General features: G+C 41.6%; 1 protein-coding gene across 10 annotated transcripts in view; it reads left to right on the forward strand.

Annotated features, from left to right (window-relative positions):
• Positions 1-19,543, forward strand: part of nedd4l (NEDD4 like E3 ubiquitin protein ligase) — a 59,119-nt gene that overhangs the window by 18,667 nt on the left and 20,909 nt on the right. For 3 of the 10 annotated variants that reach the window (XM_059357505.1, XM_059357507.1, XM_059357508.1), the window contains exons 6-15: positions 7,938-7,988; positions 9,607-9,668; positions 10,022-10,124; positions 11,131-11,282; positions 12,078-12,213; positions 12,303-12,491; positions 12,660-12,737; positions 15,429-15,488; positions 17,464-17,610; positions 19,235-19,420. In XM_059357505.1, the coding sequence (XP_059213488.1) occupies positions 7,938-7,988; positions 9,607-9,668; positions 10,022-10,124; positions 11,131-11,282; positions 12,078-12,213; positions 12,303-12,491; positions 12,660-12,737; positions 15,429-15,488; positions 17,464-17,610; positions 19,235-19,420 (1,164 nt within the window). Of the gene's footprint in view, positions 1-639; positions 1,729-7,185; positions 7,222-7,937; positions 7,989-9,606; positions 9,669-10,021; positions 10,125-11,130; positions 11,283-12,077; positions 12,214-12,302; positions 12,492-12,659; positions 12,738-15,428; positions 15,489-17,463; positions 17,611-19,234; positions 19,421-19,543 lie in introns of those variants that run through there. The other 7 variants (XM_059357498.1, XM_059357501.1, XM_059357500.1 and 4 more) reach the window with 5 other exon arrangements.

Raw genomic sequence — 19,543 nt, forward strand, 5'->3', positions numbered from 1 at the left:
TGTTGAGAAGGTGAAAGAGATCATGTGACAGGAGGACGGGGTTGACAGTGGTACGTTGGGTGTGTTTGGGGGGCCAGTTGGCACTTGAGGGCAGCATGGGGTTGTAACAGGAGGTGCTGGGGCCATTTGTGGTCACATGACTTACAAGCAACCCACTGTCACCCCGGAAACCAGGAGCGCCGGCCGCTCTTATCCAATCATGTCAGGAATGCTGGCCGTCACTCGGCTCAGGCTATTTCTGCTGTCTGTCGCTAGTGCTTGGTAGTGCTAAGAGTCTGGCATACAGGGATCCTTCTTTTTTTCCCCCTCACCCTTCCTCTCTCTAGCCTCCACTCTGCCATTCCTCTGAGTGCGCAGTGTAAAGTTGTCAGCTCTTTCGCAGTTCAGTTTTTGCGGTGTGACTTCTTTCCTCCTTAGAGTTTACTGTGGAAGGAAAGTTGTGGAAGAGTCTCGTAGAGGCTGGGAGGGGTGGGGGGTGAGGGAGACTGGAGGAAAAAAAAAAGGGGATCAGTCATCCAGCCAGCCAAAGGAGAGAAGTGGGCGACACTAAGAGACAGAGACTGGAGCCAGAGCAGAGAACCAAACAGCCAGTCAGAGAGAAAGTGAGAGGGAACGGGAGCTGTGGGACGTGAGGTGAAAATGGCTCAACGTCTGCGTTTGTACTTTGGCTCAGGCCGCAGTAACACAGCCCCGGAGATACTGGAAGGAGACTCTGAGGAGGGAGACAATGATGTGGTCACGGCGCTCCACATGCAGCCGCCTCCCGCATCGACGCCTTCTCAGGAGCCAGCCGCGCAACATGCCCCATCAAGAGCATCGAGGTCGGAGCCTTCGCTTAAACGCAGCTCCTCCATGTTCATACCCCAGCTTGCCGCCTACGCTGAGCCGCGGCCCACCAAGAGCTCCTCCATGCACATCTCCCTCCAGCGTTCTAATGGATCGAGTAATGGAGATTCCCGTGGTTATGCTGATGATGTCCCGCCACCCTGTTATACTCCTCCAGGGCCTGCGCCTGCCTATATCGAACCAGAGGTCGAAGCAGACGTCCCACGGCACCCGCCTCCTCCGTACTGCAGCCCGGATACTTTAAACTCACAAACTTTTCTCACAGACCCGAACCTGCCCAAACGCAGGGTCTTCAGTATTGGCTCCAATGGCCATACTACGTATAGCAGAGGTCAACCTGGTATCAGTGTTGGTGGTATTTCTATCCAGAGGAACTCTCCTGACGGTTTGGACATCCAGCATTTCAGAATCCACCCTTACGGTGGTAATGGCTGGTCTGTCCAGCAGCAGAGCTCGGACCAGGGCTCTGTCGTCAATGGTGGAACACAGAGACTAGTGTTTCAGCTTCAGCAAAATCAGAACCAGGATCCGAGCCAGGGCAGGCAACAGGCTGCTGCATCCCAGCAAGAATGCACAGATGTTGGCATTGCTAGCTCAAGAGGCAGCCGCATGGTTCGTTACCCCAGAATTCGCCTGGAGAGAAGGTCGTCTCATCCGAGGCTGTTGCTGGAGAATCAACACCAGGAAAGTGGGGCAGATAGCCAAGCCATAGAGGAGAACCAAACAGACATGGAAGCAAGAAACCGATCTAATGGTTGTACTTTCAAAATCAGTGGGGATTCTTCCAGGCGGCAGCCTCATTTCAAGATATACTTTACTCCAGGAGGAGGTGGAGATCAGGATGTGAGCCTTGGCAGTGATTCAGCAAGAAATAATCCCAAGGTAAAGATTATTCTAAAACTTTAGTAGGACTAAAAAAGTTTTTAAATGGAAAATATTTGAATGACATCTAGCAAAGAAATTGGCAGGTGGTTGGTTTATGATGAAGAAATGAATTTGAGAATGAATTGTAAACAAAAACAACAAATAGTGGATGGGTCATCTTTCTCACATGACATTTAGTTGAGCACCTGACCTACATGTAGTGTAGCCAGGGAAGTTTGCCTTTTGGTAGGGACATGGATATAACAAATGAGAATCAGGGTGAATTGTATGCGACCTAAATTATGCAAACTTTGTGGGATGTGTTTCACATCTAATTTGTCACTCACTGAATACAGCCCAGTTGAGGAGAGATCCGTATGGTGCAGGAAGAGGGTGGTGACATTCTGGGAAGTGAAAAGCACAGACATGGTTGCTGAGCTAAATCACACACACTGGCTTTCTTTCACTTCACAACCACAGGCATTTGAAGTTTTATACACATCGGCCAATTCAGTCATGAAAGGAAAACAGGAACAGGATGAATGGATAATTTCTCCCTGTGCACTTGTTGCCTGTTTCACAGAAATGTGACACTTCAGTTTGGTAATACCCTTAACTGCAGCCAGTGCTCTTTGAGACTTGGCTGTTTCTATCTTTAGTCTGTTTCTAGTGAGGTTGTTGATTTTGAGAGCGGGCAGGCGGCATGTCTTCTTTGGCTCTGGGCTGGTATGGATCTGTATCCTCGCAGCTGCTCCATGAGTGATTAAGAACTAAGATGTCATTATGGGCCAAACTGCGATCAAGAAGTTTAACAAGCTCTCACTATCTAAGTTCCTTAAAGCCTGAAGTCTTTTGATGTATCTGTTTGTTCTTGCATGTATAGCTCAAGCTTTTGGAAGCAAAATGGATTTAAAGGTTGCACTTTTTTAAACCGTGTAGCAAATTACCTAATTTTTCATCCACAAGCTTCTTTTTAAAGCACTTAAGATATTTTCGATAGGTACAAATCATGGGCCTGTCATTAATTATATAAGCATTACTCCCATTAGTTTCTCATAAATGGTTTCTGCCAGAAACTTAAAATAATGTGCTTGCCTCCCACTTTTTCAATGTATACACCCTGGATATTTGTAGTTCCCAACCTTTTTTGGCTTGTGATCCTTCAAAACAAAAAATATATGTCTATTTGCGACCCCTTGTCACTGGTTGTATGTATACCAGTTGTGACCAGATGGCCTCAGAGTCTTGTAAAAATATATATCTTGTATTGGATTTTTTTTCTGCTTTTCTTTTTCTCATATTTTTTTGAGACACCCTTGGGGTGTCCTCACCCCAGACTGACTCTACTACCAGTGAATTATAATGAATCCAACTTAAACTTAGTTTTTCACCACTAATAATGCTATGGAGCAGGTTTTTTTTGAGTGGGTCCCCATTTTTTAAGCAGGTGACACAATTCAACATCCTGCTAATAGTCTGACATCATTCCATTTATGTGTGGTGTGGTATAAGTGGTGGCAATGTGCAAAGATTAAACCCAATGCACCAGATAATGTAAACGACTGATGTAGATGAGTCATACTGACTGTAAACACAACTTGTTTTACAAGAAAACTCCCCAGGGTATCTCAAATACTGAACACAAAATTGCATTATTAAATTATATGCCGCAATAATTAGATCAGATTAATTTTTTGGAGTGTGCCCCAGCACCCTCAGCCATATGCCAGGCTTTAATTGCATGAATAACAATTTTGATAAACTAGTTATTCTTGCCTTCCTGGCCATTAAAGCCAGATGGCAATGACAGACAGCTACATTTTATTAGGAACTGTCAACTTCAAATCCAAATGTTATAAATCCAAGATGGTGTAAGATTTAGTAAAGTATTTCTGCCTTTGTCAGAGTCTAGAGGCAAAATTTGACGATGTTATGATGGTCTGTGCTCTGCTAATGCATCTATATTCTTAATGTATTTTTAGGTATATTTTTGACAGCCATACTTGAATACATTTTACATGCCTTCACCTTCCCCTCTAGCCTTTATTAAAGACACACGGTGTTGTGTTACCCGAGGGCATCCCGTTTCTCATGCAACAAGGAAATCCTCATTTAGACCATAATGACAGGTCTTCCCCAACTGTTAGCCTGGAGTTGGAGTGCCCCTTTTAAAAGCCCTGCATGAGATACTATGAGTGTGTATGTGTGTGTGTGTGTGTGTGTGTGTGTGTGTGTGTCAGTGAGACTAGCTGTCTGCCACAGTGCCATGCCCTCGTTACAGCCACGACGCTCCCCAGCATCCATTCACAAAGAGCTCCTGCAGGCCACTGGGTTTGCTATATTTACCTGAGACGGGATTGTGGACGGATGGGGATGGGGTGGGTGGGTGGGTGGGGACTCTCTTTTTATTTTGGTCCAGTAGCATGTGAGAGGGGTTCATATTGCTATTGTTGTGAAGGGCTTTTCTGTGTCAGCTCTGATCTCTGAGCTCTGATAACAATGCATGGTGCTGTAATTCAGTCGTGTCAGCACGGAGACTGTTGAGTAGGTGAGACAACCTTTTCACACTTCAGTACCAGTCTGGACATGCTCCAGGTTTCTGTATATCATAAACTCTCAGGCTGTTGCCACCTCTTCATATGCATCTTCATGACTTCATGTTCAGTATGACTACAGTTACCATTGGCAATTCTTATAACTTCATTTATTTTCCTATCGTCTTATATGATTATAGATACAAAATAAAATCTTTATTTTTTCATCACTTACCTCTTATACTATCCAGACATGCTCATTGTTTTTGTTTTAGTTCTTTTGGGTCCAAGACATGGGGGGCATTGAAAAATAACTTTTTAACTCGGGCTGCAATTTTTTATTGATTAATTGATTGTTTTAGCCAATCAACAGTCCAAACATACAAAGCTACTCAGTTTATGATCATGTTTGATAAAAAAAAAAAACCCCATCAAATTCTACTTTGAAGAAGCAGGAAACAGGAAAAAGCAAATATTTGGCTTTTTTTCTTTACAAAAAATACAAAAACGATAAGGTTATCAAAATACTCATAATAGCCAATTCATTTTCTGTCAATTAATTGATTAATTGATGCAGCTCTTATATAAACAACAGCAACATTTACTTCTCTAAACAATGCCTAAAACAATTGTTGATAATATGCTTTGTGGATTATCAGAGAACGACAGGGACATTATTGTTTTAAATTAATTAATGTTTTTAATTAAATATTTTAATGCTATGAAGACAATTGCATTCTTATCCATTGTCCTGTTGTTGCTGCTTCAGACACAGATAAACAAGTATAAAACCCAAACCTTATTAGCATACAACTAAAAGTATGTGAGATGTATGTTTTTTGGGTAAACTGGCCTGTTTGTGTTTTATTTTCTAACTTTTTATAAGCTAGCTTTACAATCCTTCATCTGCCTCTTTCGCTCTGCGTCCCCCCATCCCTCTCTGAGTGTAACCTGGCCCTGGGAGGCAGCTGCAGGCTCAACTGTGACCCTTTGATGACTCTGCAATTATATCCCACTGCATACACATACCCACAGCTTAAAATGCTTGTTATTGTTAACGACAGAAAAAAAAACGGCCATGTGTCCCAGGAGCACATGTGTCCTGTGGGACACCGCCATTGGCACTGACTATCTCATAGGTTACAAGCTTCAGCGCTTCCATGTTTTATTGGATGGAGCATGTTAGCACGTGAGATTTCCAGCTTAAGATAAAATGCTCTCAGCGACTCATCAAAGCTGAACGTCTCTGCAGCATTAATTGTAATTTTAAAAGTTATTTGTAAAGCAATTTTCAAAATGAATTGTTTATCTTTTTAGGTTATAGGTCAACACATGTGAAAGAGTGTAATACGATACCATCAGACTCATGCTGTGGATGTTTTTGTAGCTCACTTGTAGTTCAGATATGATCCACTGTTTTGAATTACTTGTGCAAGATGTAAATTAATTGTGTAGTTGCTTTGGGAAATGGAAGCAGATACTGCTGCAACTTACACAGTAGTCGTTCTGGCTTTTCCAAGAACAAATAGTTCAAACTGTGTGTGTCTGCATGTGAGTAGGTGTGTGGATTTGTGTGTGTGTGTGTTTGTGTGTGTGTGAGAGAGAGAAAGTACACATGCATTCACAAGTGTCTGTTTACGTGCCTGTGCATTAATAACTCAAGGTTTTTATGTGACTCATTTGTAACCTTTCACCATTGAATTCCAGGTCTGTTAACTGTGGTGGGAGCCCAGTGCACCCACGTCAAAAACACTGCTTTCGCTTTTCTCTTCCAATAATGAGAAAACAAAGTGTGTTTGCTGTACACCTTAACCTCAGACAAGCTTAAGTTTTTCTTGTTTTTTTACTACATTCATTTTTGACATCGCAAAGCCACATTTAATAAGCTTTGGAAGCGCTTAGGACTAAAGAAGTGGCTTTCAACCTTTTTTTTTTTTACACACTTTTTCTTCAAAGTGTTAAAAATGGACCACAAATATTAAATTTAATTGTCCTGTCAAGTTGATACTCAGGGTTCCCCACAGTTAAAGTTCAATGAGACATTGTTTTCATAACTTCTTATTGAACTTTATGACTGTGCTACTTTTGTGCAACAGTGAGGCAACTTTTACAGATGCCACAGCACTGAAATGTCCTCTGTTATATGAACGCTTACAGAATGAATGAACAGCCTTCAAAAGAAACAAAAGCTGTGTTTCCATTCACTTATGCATTTTTAAATTATTGCTGTCGAAAAGCTGAATGGAAACAGCAAAATTCGATAAGGCCGTTTGCCTTTGTCGAAAACGTGCTGATGCTCTAAATGGGACATGGGAATGCCTTACCCAAGAATGCCACAACAACAACTGTTTTTGCTGTCCATGTCTAATATAATAAATAATAATGATAATAAATGTTTATTTCTTTGTGTCCAGACAGCATATAACATGGTTAATAATAGCTAACATGAAAGAATAATTTAATCTTGCCTAATTGAAGCAAATTCTGTAAAGGTCTCTCCATTTTTCTATTGTACATGGCTTAGATGACCAAGGTGACTTGTTTTGTTTACGGTTCCCATCCCAGTCTTCTTCTACTCTTATAACTGGGAAATTACAGCCATGCATTGCCTAGAGCGCCAACTTTTGCTGGAACTGTGCTGTAGCCTAGTTTATTTGCTTCTAACCCGTTCATAGAAACACGGCTTAATTTGTATATCTTTCTTGCAACATTTCAAAAGTCAAATTAGAATAGAAATCCAATAGAACTATTGTATCTGCCATGTTGCTCTTCAGTCTCCCACAACCCTCAGGTGGACCATAACTCAAACTGAGAAACACTGGACTGATGAAAGTGTCAAGCATTGTTTCAGCTCAGCCTTTCCTGTCAAACCAGTGTCTACAAACAAACATCATTGTTAGTTTAATGCCTGTTGTCTAAATCAGTTGTATCCCGCACACAGGCTACTTCCAAGAATGGTCTTTTCCTCCTCACACAGGTAATCATTGCTCCCACTGGGGGCTGCTGCTGTGCAGCTCAATCATCCGTCAATCTCCCCCTTTTCCTCTCAGTCTGCATTAATTACGACAAAAGGATGGACAAATCTACGGGGCTTCTTAAATCTGAAACACAAACCTCCCTCTGGTTCTCCCCTGTGGTCACCTCTATCCTTCTCTCCCTCTGTCTGGCTGACATGGCTTCACTCTGGTGGCAATGGGTGTTGTTTTTCCTTGCTGGGTTCACGGATTCTTCTCCTATGAAATGATACCAAAGGCCTGTCCATAAATAAAACCTTAGACTGAGCCTTCTGCAATGGACACTTGTGGGAATCTGATTGGCAGAGAAGATATAAACATTGTTGCATAATCAACCGCAACAATCCAAAATAAATATTGTAAGAAATATGTGGCGGAAATTGTCCCAGACATAAATGCACTCCAATCTGAGACTGTCTGATCACTACAGGTGTTCATAAAAAAAGGCTAGAGGTTATTTCTGGGCTGTCCATGACATGAAAATCTTTGTCTCTTTTCATTCTTTCTGTGACAAATAAACACAAAATGCTGCTGGAATTAAGTAATTCACATCAACATTGTGGTTTTTTCCCCTCTCTCTTCCCCTGCTGGAAATGTTGGTGTTCCCCAGACACTCTGAAAAAAGCTGTTACTTCTAAATTTAAGCTGTTAAAGGTGACCTTCTTGTTTTCTTTCCCAGACCAGAGATGATTTCCTCGGACAGGTCGATGTTCCTCTCAGTCATTTGCCGGTAAGTTATTTGCATCAGTGTGGGTGTGTGTGGCCTGACTAACGGTTATAATAGTGTTTTGAATACTCAGCTGTTTCTTATCTTCAGTTTTGCTTTGCCTGATAAACTCCTGTGAAGGTCAGGGAAAGAGTGTGTTTGTGTGTGTGTCTTGACTGTGAGAAAGTGCCAGCCTCACAAGTAGCGTGTTGTTGTGTTCAAACAGCGCGCTCCTTGTTAGAAATGGAAAGCGGGCTGCCTGGAATATAAACAGAGGTGACCCTCCTGAGGGCGGGCTACCATCAGAACCAGTGGAAAAAGCTACACTTGTCAAATTCACTCACATATAACGGCTTGGAAACTATTCTGTGAGATAAAAGCCTGAAAAAAACAATAACATGCCGAGCCAGTGTGCTGCCTGGGAGATTTATATTTAATGTAAGTGTAAAAGGCCCTGAAATGTCAAACAAATAGACCTACAAATCATTGATCACCTCCTCTCTTCAGCTTGAACTACGCTGTCAGAATGATTGAGGCTCTCTGCAGTTCTGTCTAAGTTGTGAACCTTAAAAGCATATCAGTAAAAGGTGTCAGGGTTAATTATTAATGTCCTGTTTGACTCCCATAGGCCCAGGAAAATTAGCAGCAGATAAAAGCCTCAGCTGAGTCATGTTGAGAGTTGAAGTCAGTGGACGGGATAGAGAATATTTGGTCCTGATGCAGCTAATGCTCCCTAATGCTGAAAATCTTTCTTTAGCCTTTAAACGCATGAATAAGCAACTGCGAAGCTTGTGTAGTGTGTGATCTGCGTTTTATGTGGGTTTTGATTTGATTAATGAGTTTAACACATGACTACATGTTGTAGGAAGTGTTATTCATAGTTCCTGGACATTACTTTAGTCATCACCTTTCTTTTTATACCAGCTTTACTTTTCATTAATCCAGTCGGCCATGACTCATCTAAAGCCATCTGGTAGCTGCATTTTCCTTGGAAGCTTGAACTCACTTAAACATTTTACAGGAAACCCACCAATGTACATAGCCCTGTTTTACATGAGTCACAGAAAAATATAAGAGTACATGTTGCTTCAGGCTAACAGCAATGTTTTCAAGCAATCATTTGGATGGATTATTTACAAAACTTGATATAAATTCTTAAAGGTATGAGGTACTTTATTTTATTTTCACCATTTTACCTTACCATCAGATAGACAAAAGTACCTCGTGTAACCCTACTTCAGAAAGATCTCTCTAAGTTCTTACATGTGAGAATGGTTTGGCCCTAGCAGCTTGATCAAATTTCAAATTATACATTTTTTTGTGTTCAAGATCTTCCACTTGATATGGAAACAGACAGTCTGATAAGCTTACAGAGCAGTGTGTGGTGAGCAGCCTGTGTGGACTGGTTTGGCCCAGTCAGTCAGAGAGTAGTAGGAGATGGCTGTGAATACAATAGACCTTCCTGCTGTTCAATATGTAACAGGAGAAGCTCAGTATTGCATAATGATCCTGGGACAGCTGTGCAGAGGGTTGCAGCCGTGCTGTAAACTCATGACTCTGATATTTTGGAGCTGTCCAACATGTGTATTTGCTTGTGTGTTCTATTGATTGCTGTCAACAAATGCCTCCTCTCAATTTGCAGACAGAGGACCCGACGATGGAGCGGCCCTACACGTTTAAAGACTTCCTGTTGCGGCCCAGAAGGTCAGTAACAAACAGGATGTGACAAGTAAACAGTGACATTTGATACTAGTAATGTAAATTCTTATGTTAAATTAGGTCTAATTTGGCCTCGATAGCAAGTGGAATAGACAGATTATTAAACTCGTATTGACTTTAAGGATTCTTTGCAACAAAATGTAGACTGGTGTCATGTCTCTAGGAGCAGTCATGTGATGGTCAGTTGAACACTGAAGGTGAAAGACCATCTGGTGGTAATGGGTGCTTTGGAAAGTCCCCTGCTTTTCTAAGAATTAGCTTACTGGGTGCTCTGAGGGTGCAGGGTTTTGATGTGCTCATTTTAAGTGGCTCCATTTTTGCTGATGTTGTTCCTCTAGTCACAAGTCCAGGGTGAAGGGTTACCTGCGTCTGAAGATGGCCTATCTGCCCAAACAAGGAGGACCCGAGGAGGAGGCTGGGGAGATGAGGGAGGAGGCTGAGGTAAGGTCTTGGCTCCTGATGTTGTTGGGATTTAGTTTAAACTGCTGACTTAGCATTACCTAAGGCACACTTTCAACCATCGTGTTCATAACGACCTGCAGCCAAACCAGAGTCTAGTTTTATTTCTTCCTTCCACACAAAGAAAACACACTTCGAAGCTTTAAGATGAAAGTGAGCGTCCCGTTTTGGTCCAATAGGGCGAGAGTGGTTTTCGCTGAGAGCAAGAGGAGAATGGATGGCTCTTCTTTTTATTATTTTCTCTAAGAATTTGGGCAGCATGTTGCTGCCAGAATCTGGTCATTTCCAGTCAGGGTATGGAAAAACCATTTACAATACTGCCTGTTATTTGGAGAAAAAGGAGCTTCTCCTCTTTTATTTTATGTGTGTTCAAGTGTGGATTTCTTGTGGAAGAGTGCTGGAGAGGTGCTAGACATTTTCAGACGGTGAAAGGCTTCACAGATAAGGTGACTTTTAGCAGGCGCAGTACAAAAACTTTAATGCCACTCTGCTAACCTCCCTTCACTAAATGCTTTCACTGTGAAAAATCCTTTACATTCACTCTCTATATGTATTTACTTCTGTTCACTGACCTGTAAATGAAATGTATTACACCAGCACTCGTTTTTTTTCCTGGTTACTTCTCTGCCAACCTGTCTGAGAAGAAAGCTCAAATTTGTCAACGCTGGCAGTGACACTGATGCACATTAGCTCAGTCTCAAATCCTGTGGTCGGATCCTGTGGTCTGAGAAATCCCACCCAGCCGGCAACTTGTCAAACAAAAATAAACACCAGTAAATGCTAACAAAACATTTTAAACCACAACACAGCAACAAGTTTTAACCAGCCACAAGTTAATCCAACATCTTTAATGTATTCCCATGCCTGAATCCTTTCTTAAATCAGATGTTATGTGTGTCTGACGAGCTGTCAGCTCACTGGTATATCTGTGACCACGGGCTACCAGTGAGTTACTCATATGGCCTCTGTCAAAAACGTTCTCTTTTAGGGATGGGATGAGTCTGCTGACTCGGGCCAGCGACAACAGCAGCTGCTTCCTCCACTGCCCCCAGGCTGGGAAGAGAAGGTGGATAACCTGGGGCGCACCTACTATGTAAACCACAACAAGCGCAGTACGCAGTGGAAACGGCCCTCCACCATGTACGCATAATCTTTCACTTTACGGTTTTAGTTTTAGAAGTTTTTTTTCTACATTAGTTACATAAAAAAAATGTTATGTTAAGTAAAGTACAATAGCAGTACCAAAGACCTCAAGAGTACTTTTTTAAAGTATGCATTTTATTTGTCTGTGAGGGATCATTTTCTAAAGAATTTTACTATAATACTACCTTATATATTAGTAGCATCTTGATTTCCCATTACATAGCAGTAATTCTGGCTGAATCTAATGTTTAGTGCACATTTCTTAAGGTGTGTTCAGATAGAACACCGAGCAAATTTTTTTCGTGTGGTGCGATTTCAAACAAAGTCAATGTAAGGATGCAAATAGATGCAAATATGCATCTATGCTAGTTGAAATGTGATAAATTTGTGCGATGCTATTTTGCAAAAGCCTAGCAGCACTGAGATTCCCCTGATGTCAGTGAGAATCAGAAATGGAGGGCAAATTTATTATCGTCTGTGGGCACCTGAAGCTCCGTGACTCAATCTTGATACTGTACAGAGACGAAAAAAATAGAGGGCTTCAAGAAAATGAGACTTGTATTTTACCATGAACCAAGTAAGGCAAACCCCTCAATCTTTCCTGAAAGGAGTACTCTCATTGATTGTTTCAAGCAAATATTCCTGAGTTGTGAAATATTCCAAAAAACACTCCAACTTCAATATAAGTAACACGAGGCGATAATTAGCTTTGAGTTTGGTCTAAACACACCTTAAGCACTCATTTTGTGACTTAACACTTTCTTCTGTATGAAATTACTTCTTCTCCTTCAGGGATGTCATTTCAGAGACTGAGAGTGACAATCAGCAGCGGCAGATCAATCAGGAAGCACACCGTGTTTTCCGTTCGAGACGCCACATCAGTGAAGACCTGGAGAACGAGCACCTGGAGCCCAGGGACATGGACAATGTGAGAAAGAAGAATATACACATGCACGACTGAGCTGAGCCACAGCTATCTTGAGTCGCTAAAATGTTTTGTACTTCTCTTTCATGTAGTCCTGGGAGCTCATCACAGAAGAGGATCCTAACGACAGCCTGGCCCAGTCTCTGCCTGGCCCCTCTTCTGTTTTGACACCACAACACCCACCGACGCCCGTCACCCAGGAGTTCTCTGAAGATTTAAATCTGAGGCTGTCACTCACTCCAGATACCAACGGCGAGGTGGCAGGGCCCAGCTCTGCTCTGGTGAGACAGCAATTTCCAGTAGTAAAAACCTAAATCACTCCACTTTTAAACGACTTAATGTGTAGGTGTAAATGTAGGCAGGTCTTTTTGTGTCACACATTAGAGAGACAGCCAGTGCTAGCAGTAAAGTTTTTTTTCTTCTTTCCCCACTTGCTGTTTTTTTAACAGAGCCAGCTGTCAAACAGACTCCGATCCTCAAGTATGACGGATGGTGTCAGTGATCAGGCCCAGGCTCCTCCTCTTATGGTACATATTTATGAACACTTACACTTCTTCCTCCCTTGACTTCCTCCCTTTCCTTGACATGTGTAACCGCTGTGGGTGTTCCACACTTCAAATCACCTTCTTTGCTCGTCCTTGCATTTAAAATTTCCACTTCTTCTCACTAGGCTTGTACGTGCTTCCTCCTCACCTTTCCTTCCTGCTCTCTGTGTTACGATTTTACCGTCCCCTCTTTTCTCCTTGCCTTTGTAGGATTACCGCACCTCTTCCTCCCCCTCCTCTCCCACTACTACTCTGTGCTCTTTGTGATTCACTCGCAGCTTTGTTTGATGCATTGTAAAAATGTTGGCGTTACAGCTGAGTGCCAGCAGAATGACCATTCCAGTAGAAACCATTGGCAAGCAAGATTAAGGGCAGCGCAGCATCAGATCAAACGCTCCCCAGAGAGTCCTGAGTCATAGCATCAGTGGGGATTCAACTCGAACAAACTGTCACAAGATCTGAGTCAGATGTTTGTCACAGAGCTGAGTCACAGCAGTAAGCTAGACATTGTCAAGCCAAGGAAAAGTACAGGTGCTGAAGTCAGCCTTTTCCTTGAATGACAAGTCTCTCAGGGCTGGACAACAGGACGAGGCTCATTAAGAGGGCAACTTAGGGAAGGTTAGTTACAGTTCAACAAGATATTACAGTAGTACATGTAGGTGGATGGCTGTGGGGCCCACGAGAGCATTTGCAAGTTACTGAACCAGAAAAAAGAAGAAGGCAGACATTCTATAGTTTTCTTATTTTCAACAAATCCCATAAAAAGACCAACACCAACAATGTGTTACCCTGTGCTAGACCGCAAGCGTCTCAAATGCAGTTATTTACGCTTCAAGGCGTTTATTTCTGAATAATTGGTTCATTCCCATTAATAAGGCACTAAATAAATATATTTATCTACATTTTGAAGAGAGTATTGCCACTGACTACCTAAGCAGGACACAGGAACTTCTCAGTTATTGAGGAACTGCAGTGTTAATTCATGGGCAAAAATGTGACAAACACTGTACATTTACTGCCACACACTGCACTGAAATTTTTGCTTCTCATTTGCGGATGAGGCCGGACAGTTACGGACAGTCCCGTCTATACCTGTCCGGCCTTGACAGTCCTGTCCGCACCTATCTAGCTTCAGTGTCCTGTGAACGCTGTTGTTACCTAAGCACTGAACGCTGATGTGATGCAATGTCCGTTTGTCACTCAATACTTTCACACTTCCCTCTCCTGTCTGTAACACTCAGCCTTAAACTCATTGGCTCCTACGAACAAATAAAGAAAAGAAGAAACAATAAATAATGAGGGTTTTTTTAAGGGCTCAATCATTTCCTAAAACAGCTGGGCTATGGTGTTTTTTATCAAACTTTACTTAAACAGAAGGAAATGGTGCATTTTGGGGACTATTTTCAGCAGTGGATTAATACATATATAGTGGTCTGGTGGATATTAACAGAAGCAGGACAGTGTATATGGGATTGACTCGAAATAAACTATAGTGGCTATGTTCGTGGTAGTTAAGGTAAATGTCCGCTAGTGAGGCTCACTGATGTGTTTTTAATAGATTTTGGACAATGATGGAAGCCTTTCTTCACTGAATAAAAACCTGTTGTATATGTCAGGCTTTTGCTGCACAGACAATACATATTAATCAAAACAATTCATTAGCAGTTTGGTCTTGGATTTGTTGATAATAATAAAATATAGAATATTACCACACATACATGGAAGACTGACTTAAAATGTGTACCCACCCATTTTTGCTTTATTATATGGTTTTGACACTAAAAACAACTATTGAGGTAATTCTTTACTTTAATTATGAGGCTGTTATAGGGTTGGTAGTGATGAAATTCTTAAGTGCAAATCAGTTTGCAATCTGTTTTCCAGATTGTGTCGTTTATAATGAGCAAAACAACATCCAGCGTCTTCGTTAAGCAAACTGCTGGCTGAACTACACTTATGCTGTCATCCTACTCGTCTTTTTGATTGCTTGGATCAAACTACAGTTTGTATTTTTGTTTTTCTGCATTTGATTTGATCATTTCCCAACAGCTCATGTCTGAGATTCAAACTCCTTTTTATGAACTTGCTTTCAACTTTAGAACTGTAATTCAGTTTTACCGCTCAGCACAGAGAACAAGCTGTTTTCTCTGACTGTTACTGTAGCTTACACATCATTTTCTACTTGGGTTAAGATAAAAGATGCTGCTCTCGCTGGGGATTAAATTTACTGTTCAGGGAAAGTAATCTGTGTCTTCCCTCCAGCAGGGAAATGAAAGCTTCTGAGGCTCAGACTGTCTTGATTTTTTTTCTTTGTCTGTCTTAATATTAAAGTTGATTTACTTTACTCAAAAGTTACTGACAGCTCACTGATGAAAGTTTCCCTACCCCCTGTAATCACGTCCACCAATCACTACTCAGTTACTTTCCAAATCATGCTCCTTCCTGCTACCCAACAACCTCACAGCTCGTATGCTTCAGTGGATGAATCTCCCACTTTCTGTCACTCCTCGCCTCCTATGAGAAGTAATTTCCCCCCTTTGTGCACTCAGTTTTTTCTCACTCAACCTTCACTCCTGCACAAACACTCCCCCCTTGTCCCGATACTTCCACCCTGGAACTGAAAACATAACATATGTGGACTAAAGACCGTCTTCCCCTGTTGTCTACCACCAGCAGGGTTCCCAGACCAGAAGAACAAGAGCTCAAACAGTCTCAGGTGGTGAGGAGTCTATGGTAATATCTCAGTTTGTATACAGTTCAAACCCAATCAGTCGTATACCTCTTAGTTCCCAGACACAATGTAGGATGGGTTTTGTGATTGAAACCTAAACTTTGGTTAGAAAGCCACATTCAGGCTTTCGGTTATGTATACTGAGACTGTAGAGGGCCTGAAGAAAAATGGCTTGCCAAAATATTTAGAGACTAATTGCAAGTAACCTTGTGGTTCAGTAGTGATCCAGGGTCACCTCTAGACTGGAAAACAAATTCAAAATCGAAGGATGTTTGAGGGGAAATGGTTTCAGCAGTATTCTCCCCTGTCATGCAACACTGTGAGGACCTCAAATGAATGGGAATTCAAGTGTCTTAATTTTTTTATGTATTTTTTCTATGTTAAAATGGCCATTATTGAAAGATTGGGAAAAATATAAATCCACAACTTTGGAATGGAGAGAATAAGATTCAACAACTTTATTTGTTAAATCTTAGTGCCCATTTAAAGCATCCATGTTTGTTATTGCTGCTTGCAGGTTTATCAAGAACGGCTCCTCCAAACAACTTCACACTCGACACTGTGGTTCTTTGAATCCTAATACACCTTCCATGACAAAGTTATGTCCCCTAGCAGTATGAGAATTTACATGTAATTTGTGAACAGCTAGCTATTTGGGCCGAGGCTATTTCCAGAGACAAAATTGGTCATTCTATATGTTACACTGTTGATACTTTTGCTACAATGTAACATCACTGGTCTCTTTATCTGTTCTTGAATGTACCGTAGTCAACGACATTCTTTGAAATGCACATCCTTCCTGGAAGGAAATGATCAGCTATAGAAGCAATCCACAACCAAAGGAATCTGCCTATATAAAGTCTGTTATCTAGATTAGCAGTTGTGCCAAAGTTTCTGACATGTTGTATACAGTGCTACGTGTGTGTGTGCAGGTTTGTTGTTGATGTGGTAACTTGGCAGTTAATATTAAATAATGCCACTGATCAGCCATTGATAGCAAGCCATAAAGCGGCATTATAAAATGTGTCCAATAAGGATGTCCGATTCAAGTGGGTTTGGTTTTTTTGGGCCTAGATCAAAGTCCATTAATATTCAGTGTGTCTGCTCATACAGGGTGGGATCTGATTCTGATTCTGGGGGGTATTTTTTGTGGGGAAAAGGCAAAGAAATAAATGTATCTTATGTGTCCTATGCATTGATATAACAGCTTAAGACTACCTGGTCTTACACAAGCTGCTTGATCCGATAAAAATATATATATATTGTTATGTTATGAATGAAAGTTTAACTGACAAATGCGACGCCTGAAATTGACATGATTCGATCGACTAGAGAGAAGATGTATTGCTCTGTTGGAACTACAGAAACACTTTGCTTGTACAGACTGGAGCTTTCTTAACCTGTCACTCAATTCACAGACTCCAAAGTTCACTCACTTATGCAGCAAAAAACATTTACTGTAAAGCCCAACTGTGGCTGCAGAGTACAGTAAGGACAGAAAAAAGGTTATGATTGGCTGATGCCAATCTATTAAAACAAGCCCTGTTCATGTCCTGTATATATCTAAAATCTGACCACAGTTAATGCTGTGATCATTTGGTTGACTATTTCAGTTATCGTTATGCTACAATGGTTAATAGTTGACTCAGCACAGCAGTAATGATCCACTGCTTTTCCCCATGTGGTGTTTATTTTAGTACTACTCTGTTTTCCATTGTTATTTTTGTGGGTGAAGGTCCATGTCATACCCAGTCACAAACTTTTCCATTAAAAATCTTCTTTTTTCATATTTTGTTCCTAAACTGTTTCTCTCACCTGAAATGGGAAAAGATGTGAAATTTCTTGTGTGTTCCTTGATAGATGTAGAGAAGAAAAAACCCTGCTAATTTGAATATTTTATCCCTCCACTTGTCCTTAAGCATGCGGGCCTGTACTGATTAGCTGTCTTTGCTTTGCTCTCTCTCCACACTCGGCCAGTCTCCCTCATCGCCTGCTTACGCCTTGACCACCCCTGGCCTGCCCCCTGGATGGGAGGAGAGGAAGGACGGCAAGGGAAGAACTTATTACGTCAACCATAACAGCCGCACCACTACCTGGACTAGGCCAATTGTGCAGGTACAGCAGGTCAGAAGGCTGAGCTGGACTCTATGCATGGGACTGGACCTGTCCTCGGCCCCTTTCATGGCCTGTGTGTCGGAACCTCTTCCTCTATTACTCCCCCTGTGTTTTCTCCTCTGTGTAGCCATAAAGAATAATGGAAAGAGACACAGCTATGCAGCCTCAGTCTCCTTTCTCTGTCTTTCCCTCTGCCCGGTTTCCTCTTCTGTCCAACTTTATTGTGCGTCTTCCTCCTCTTGTCTAGCGTTTTGTTTGATACTCTGGATGAAGTGCAGCTCTGTATTGGTCACGCCTTTCTAAACCCTGGCATGGAACTGCAACCACCAGTTTTTCCTCCCTTTTCCCATTTCTACCCTGTTTTTCCACTTGTCTTCCCCCTGTCTTTCTGTCTGCAAATGTGGCAGCTGCATATAGTCTGAACTCAGGAGGAGACTTCTACATGGAACATGCCTCTCCTCTTTGAAATTCACACGTTCATTTCTGCTTTTATCAGAACACTGACGGTTATATTATACATGTTCATGTCTTTCATCACATGGTCTTCTCATCCCACTGATCTGTTTTTTGTTATCACTCAGAAGGAGGGGACACGACCAAATGCTTTGTTTTTGGTATATAGTCGTGACTTGTTGTACATGTGGGTTTACACATTGTACCAGCCACTTGGGTTAGGGTTGTAACTAACACTAACTTTTGTTTTTACAGTATGTTATGTTAATGATCCTAAGCCCTAATCCCCGTTTTCTATTGGGATGCATAATCGTAATCATTATATGTTAAAGCGACTACAAGGAACTTTGATTTTGTGTTGATTTTGGCGATCCCTGTTTTCAAAAGCGGTAGCACCACTACCTAGTGTCTCAAAGATCTGGCTAGCATGGCCAGAGCAAGACTATTTTTATTTTTTAAACACAACTAAATCATTATGCAGGATGCATAATGATTTAGTTACATATAGATATATGTGGCTATCTAAAATCAATACCCTATAAATTAATTTACCTTATAAATAAAAACAGACATATTACATACCTGGCTAGGAGGAAAAAGGACAATTAAGGTTCGGTTTTGAATCCTTTTAAATTTTGCATTCCATTTTAAATCCCTTTTGGCTTTTTTTGTTTTTCAGTCAGTTCTATTCTTTTTTTCTTTGCTGATCCTACCACAGTATTGGCCGTAAACTCAAAATATAACATAAAAAGCTATATTCTCTAAAGAAAAATCTCCACCTGTCTCCACCAGTACTGCTCACTGCCAAACTTTCCCTGGGAGGCTCTTCCGATCTGAGTGCCATACATCATTTTTTTCAAATAGAAATAGCCGATCATTCTTCTCGTTCATAGTGTTGTTTTCTTATGCAGGTCATATAGAGGCATCAGTATTAAATTGACACAGTTTCATAACCAGATAAAAACTCCTTGTAGTTGCTTTAATCAGCTGTAATTGATTTTCTTCTTGGACTTTTATGACAGAATGCTTTTGACATTTTAGGTCCTCATTTCAACCTTTCCGGTGCAGACAAGCATCTCCTGACAGCATGGCTTATGATGAGTTTAGTTATTTCGCAAAACTGCATCGCTTACCTTATTCCAACACCACTTAACCTCAAAAGTGCTATTCTCACTGACAGCTGACTGAAGACGGAGCGAGCACATCCTCAGCAGCTGCAGCAGCATCAGGAGGAGCCTCGGCCCTGGCACCCGCATCCACCCCCTCCTCCTCCTCCAATGCCTCCAACAACCACCTCCATGAGCCCCAAGTCCGACGACCTCGTAGCCTCAGCTCCCCTACTGTCACCCTTTCCACCCCCTTGGAGGTGAGAATTAGTCACCCTTACCGTCCTGCTCCATCATTTCCTTTTCCTCTTTTCACACCCCAAGGACTTGTTTCTGTCTCCTTCCTGCAATCTCTACCCTTCCACACTTCCTTGTCATGCATT

The sequence above is a fragment of the Centropristis striata genome, chromosome 19, assembly GCF_030273125.1.
Source record: "Centropristis striata isolate RG_2023a ecotype Rhode Island chromosome 19, C.striata_1.0, whole genome shotgun sequence".
Lineage (NCBI taxonomy): Eukaryota > Metazoa > Chordata > Actinopteri > Perciformes > Serranidae > Centropristis > Centropristis striata.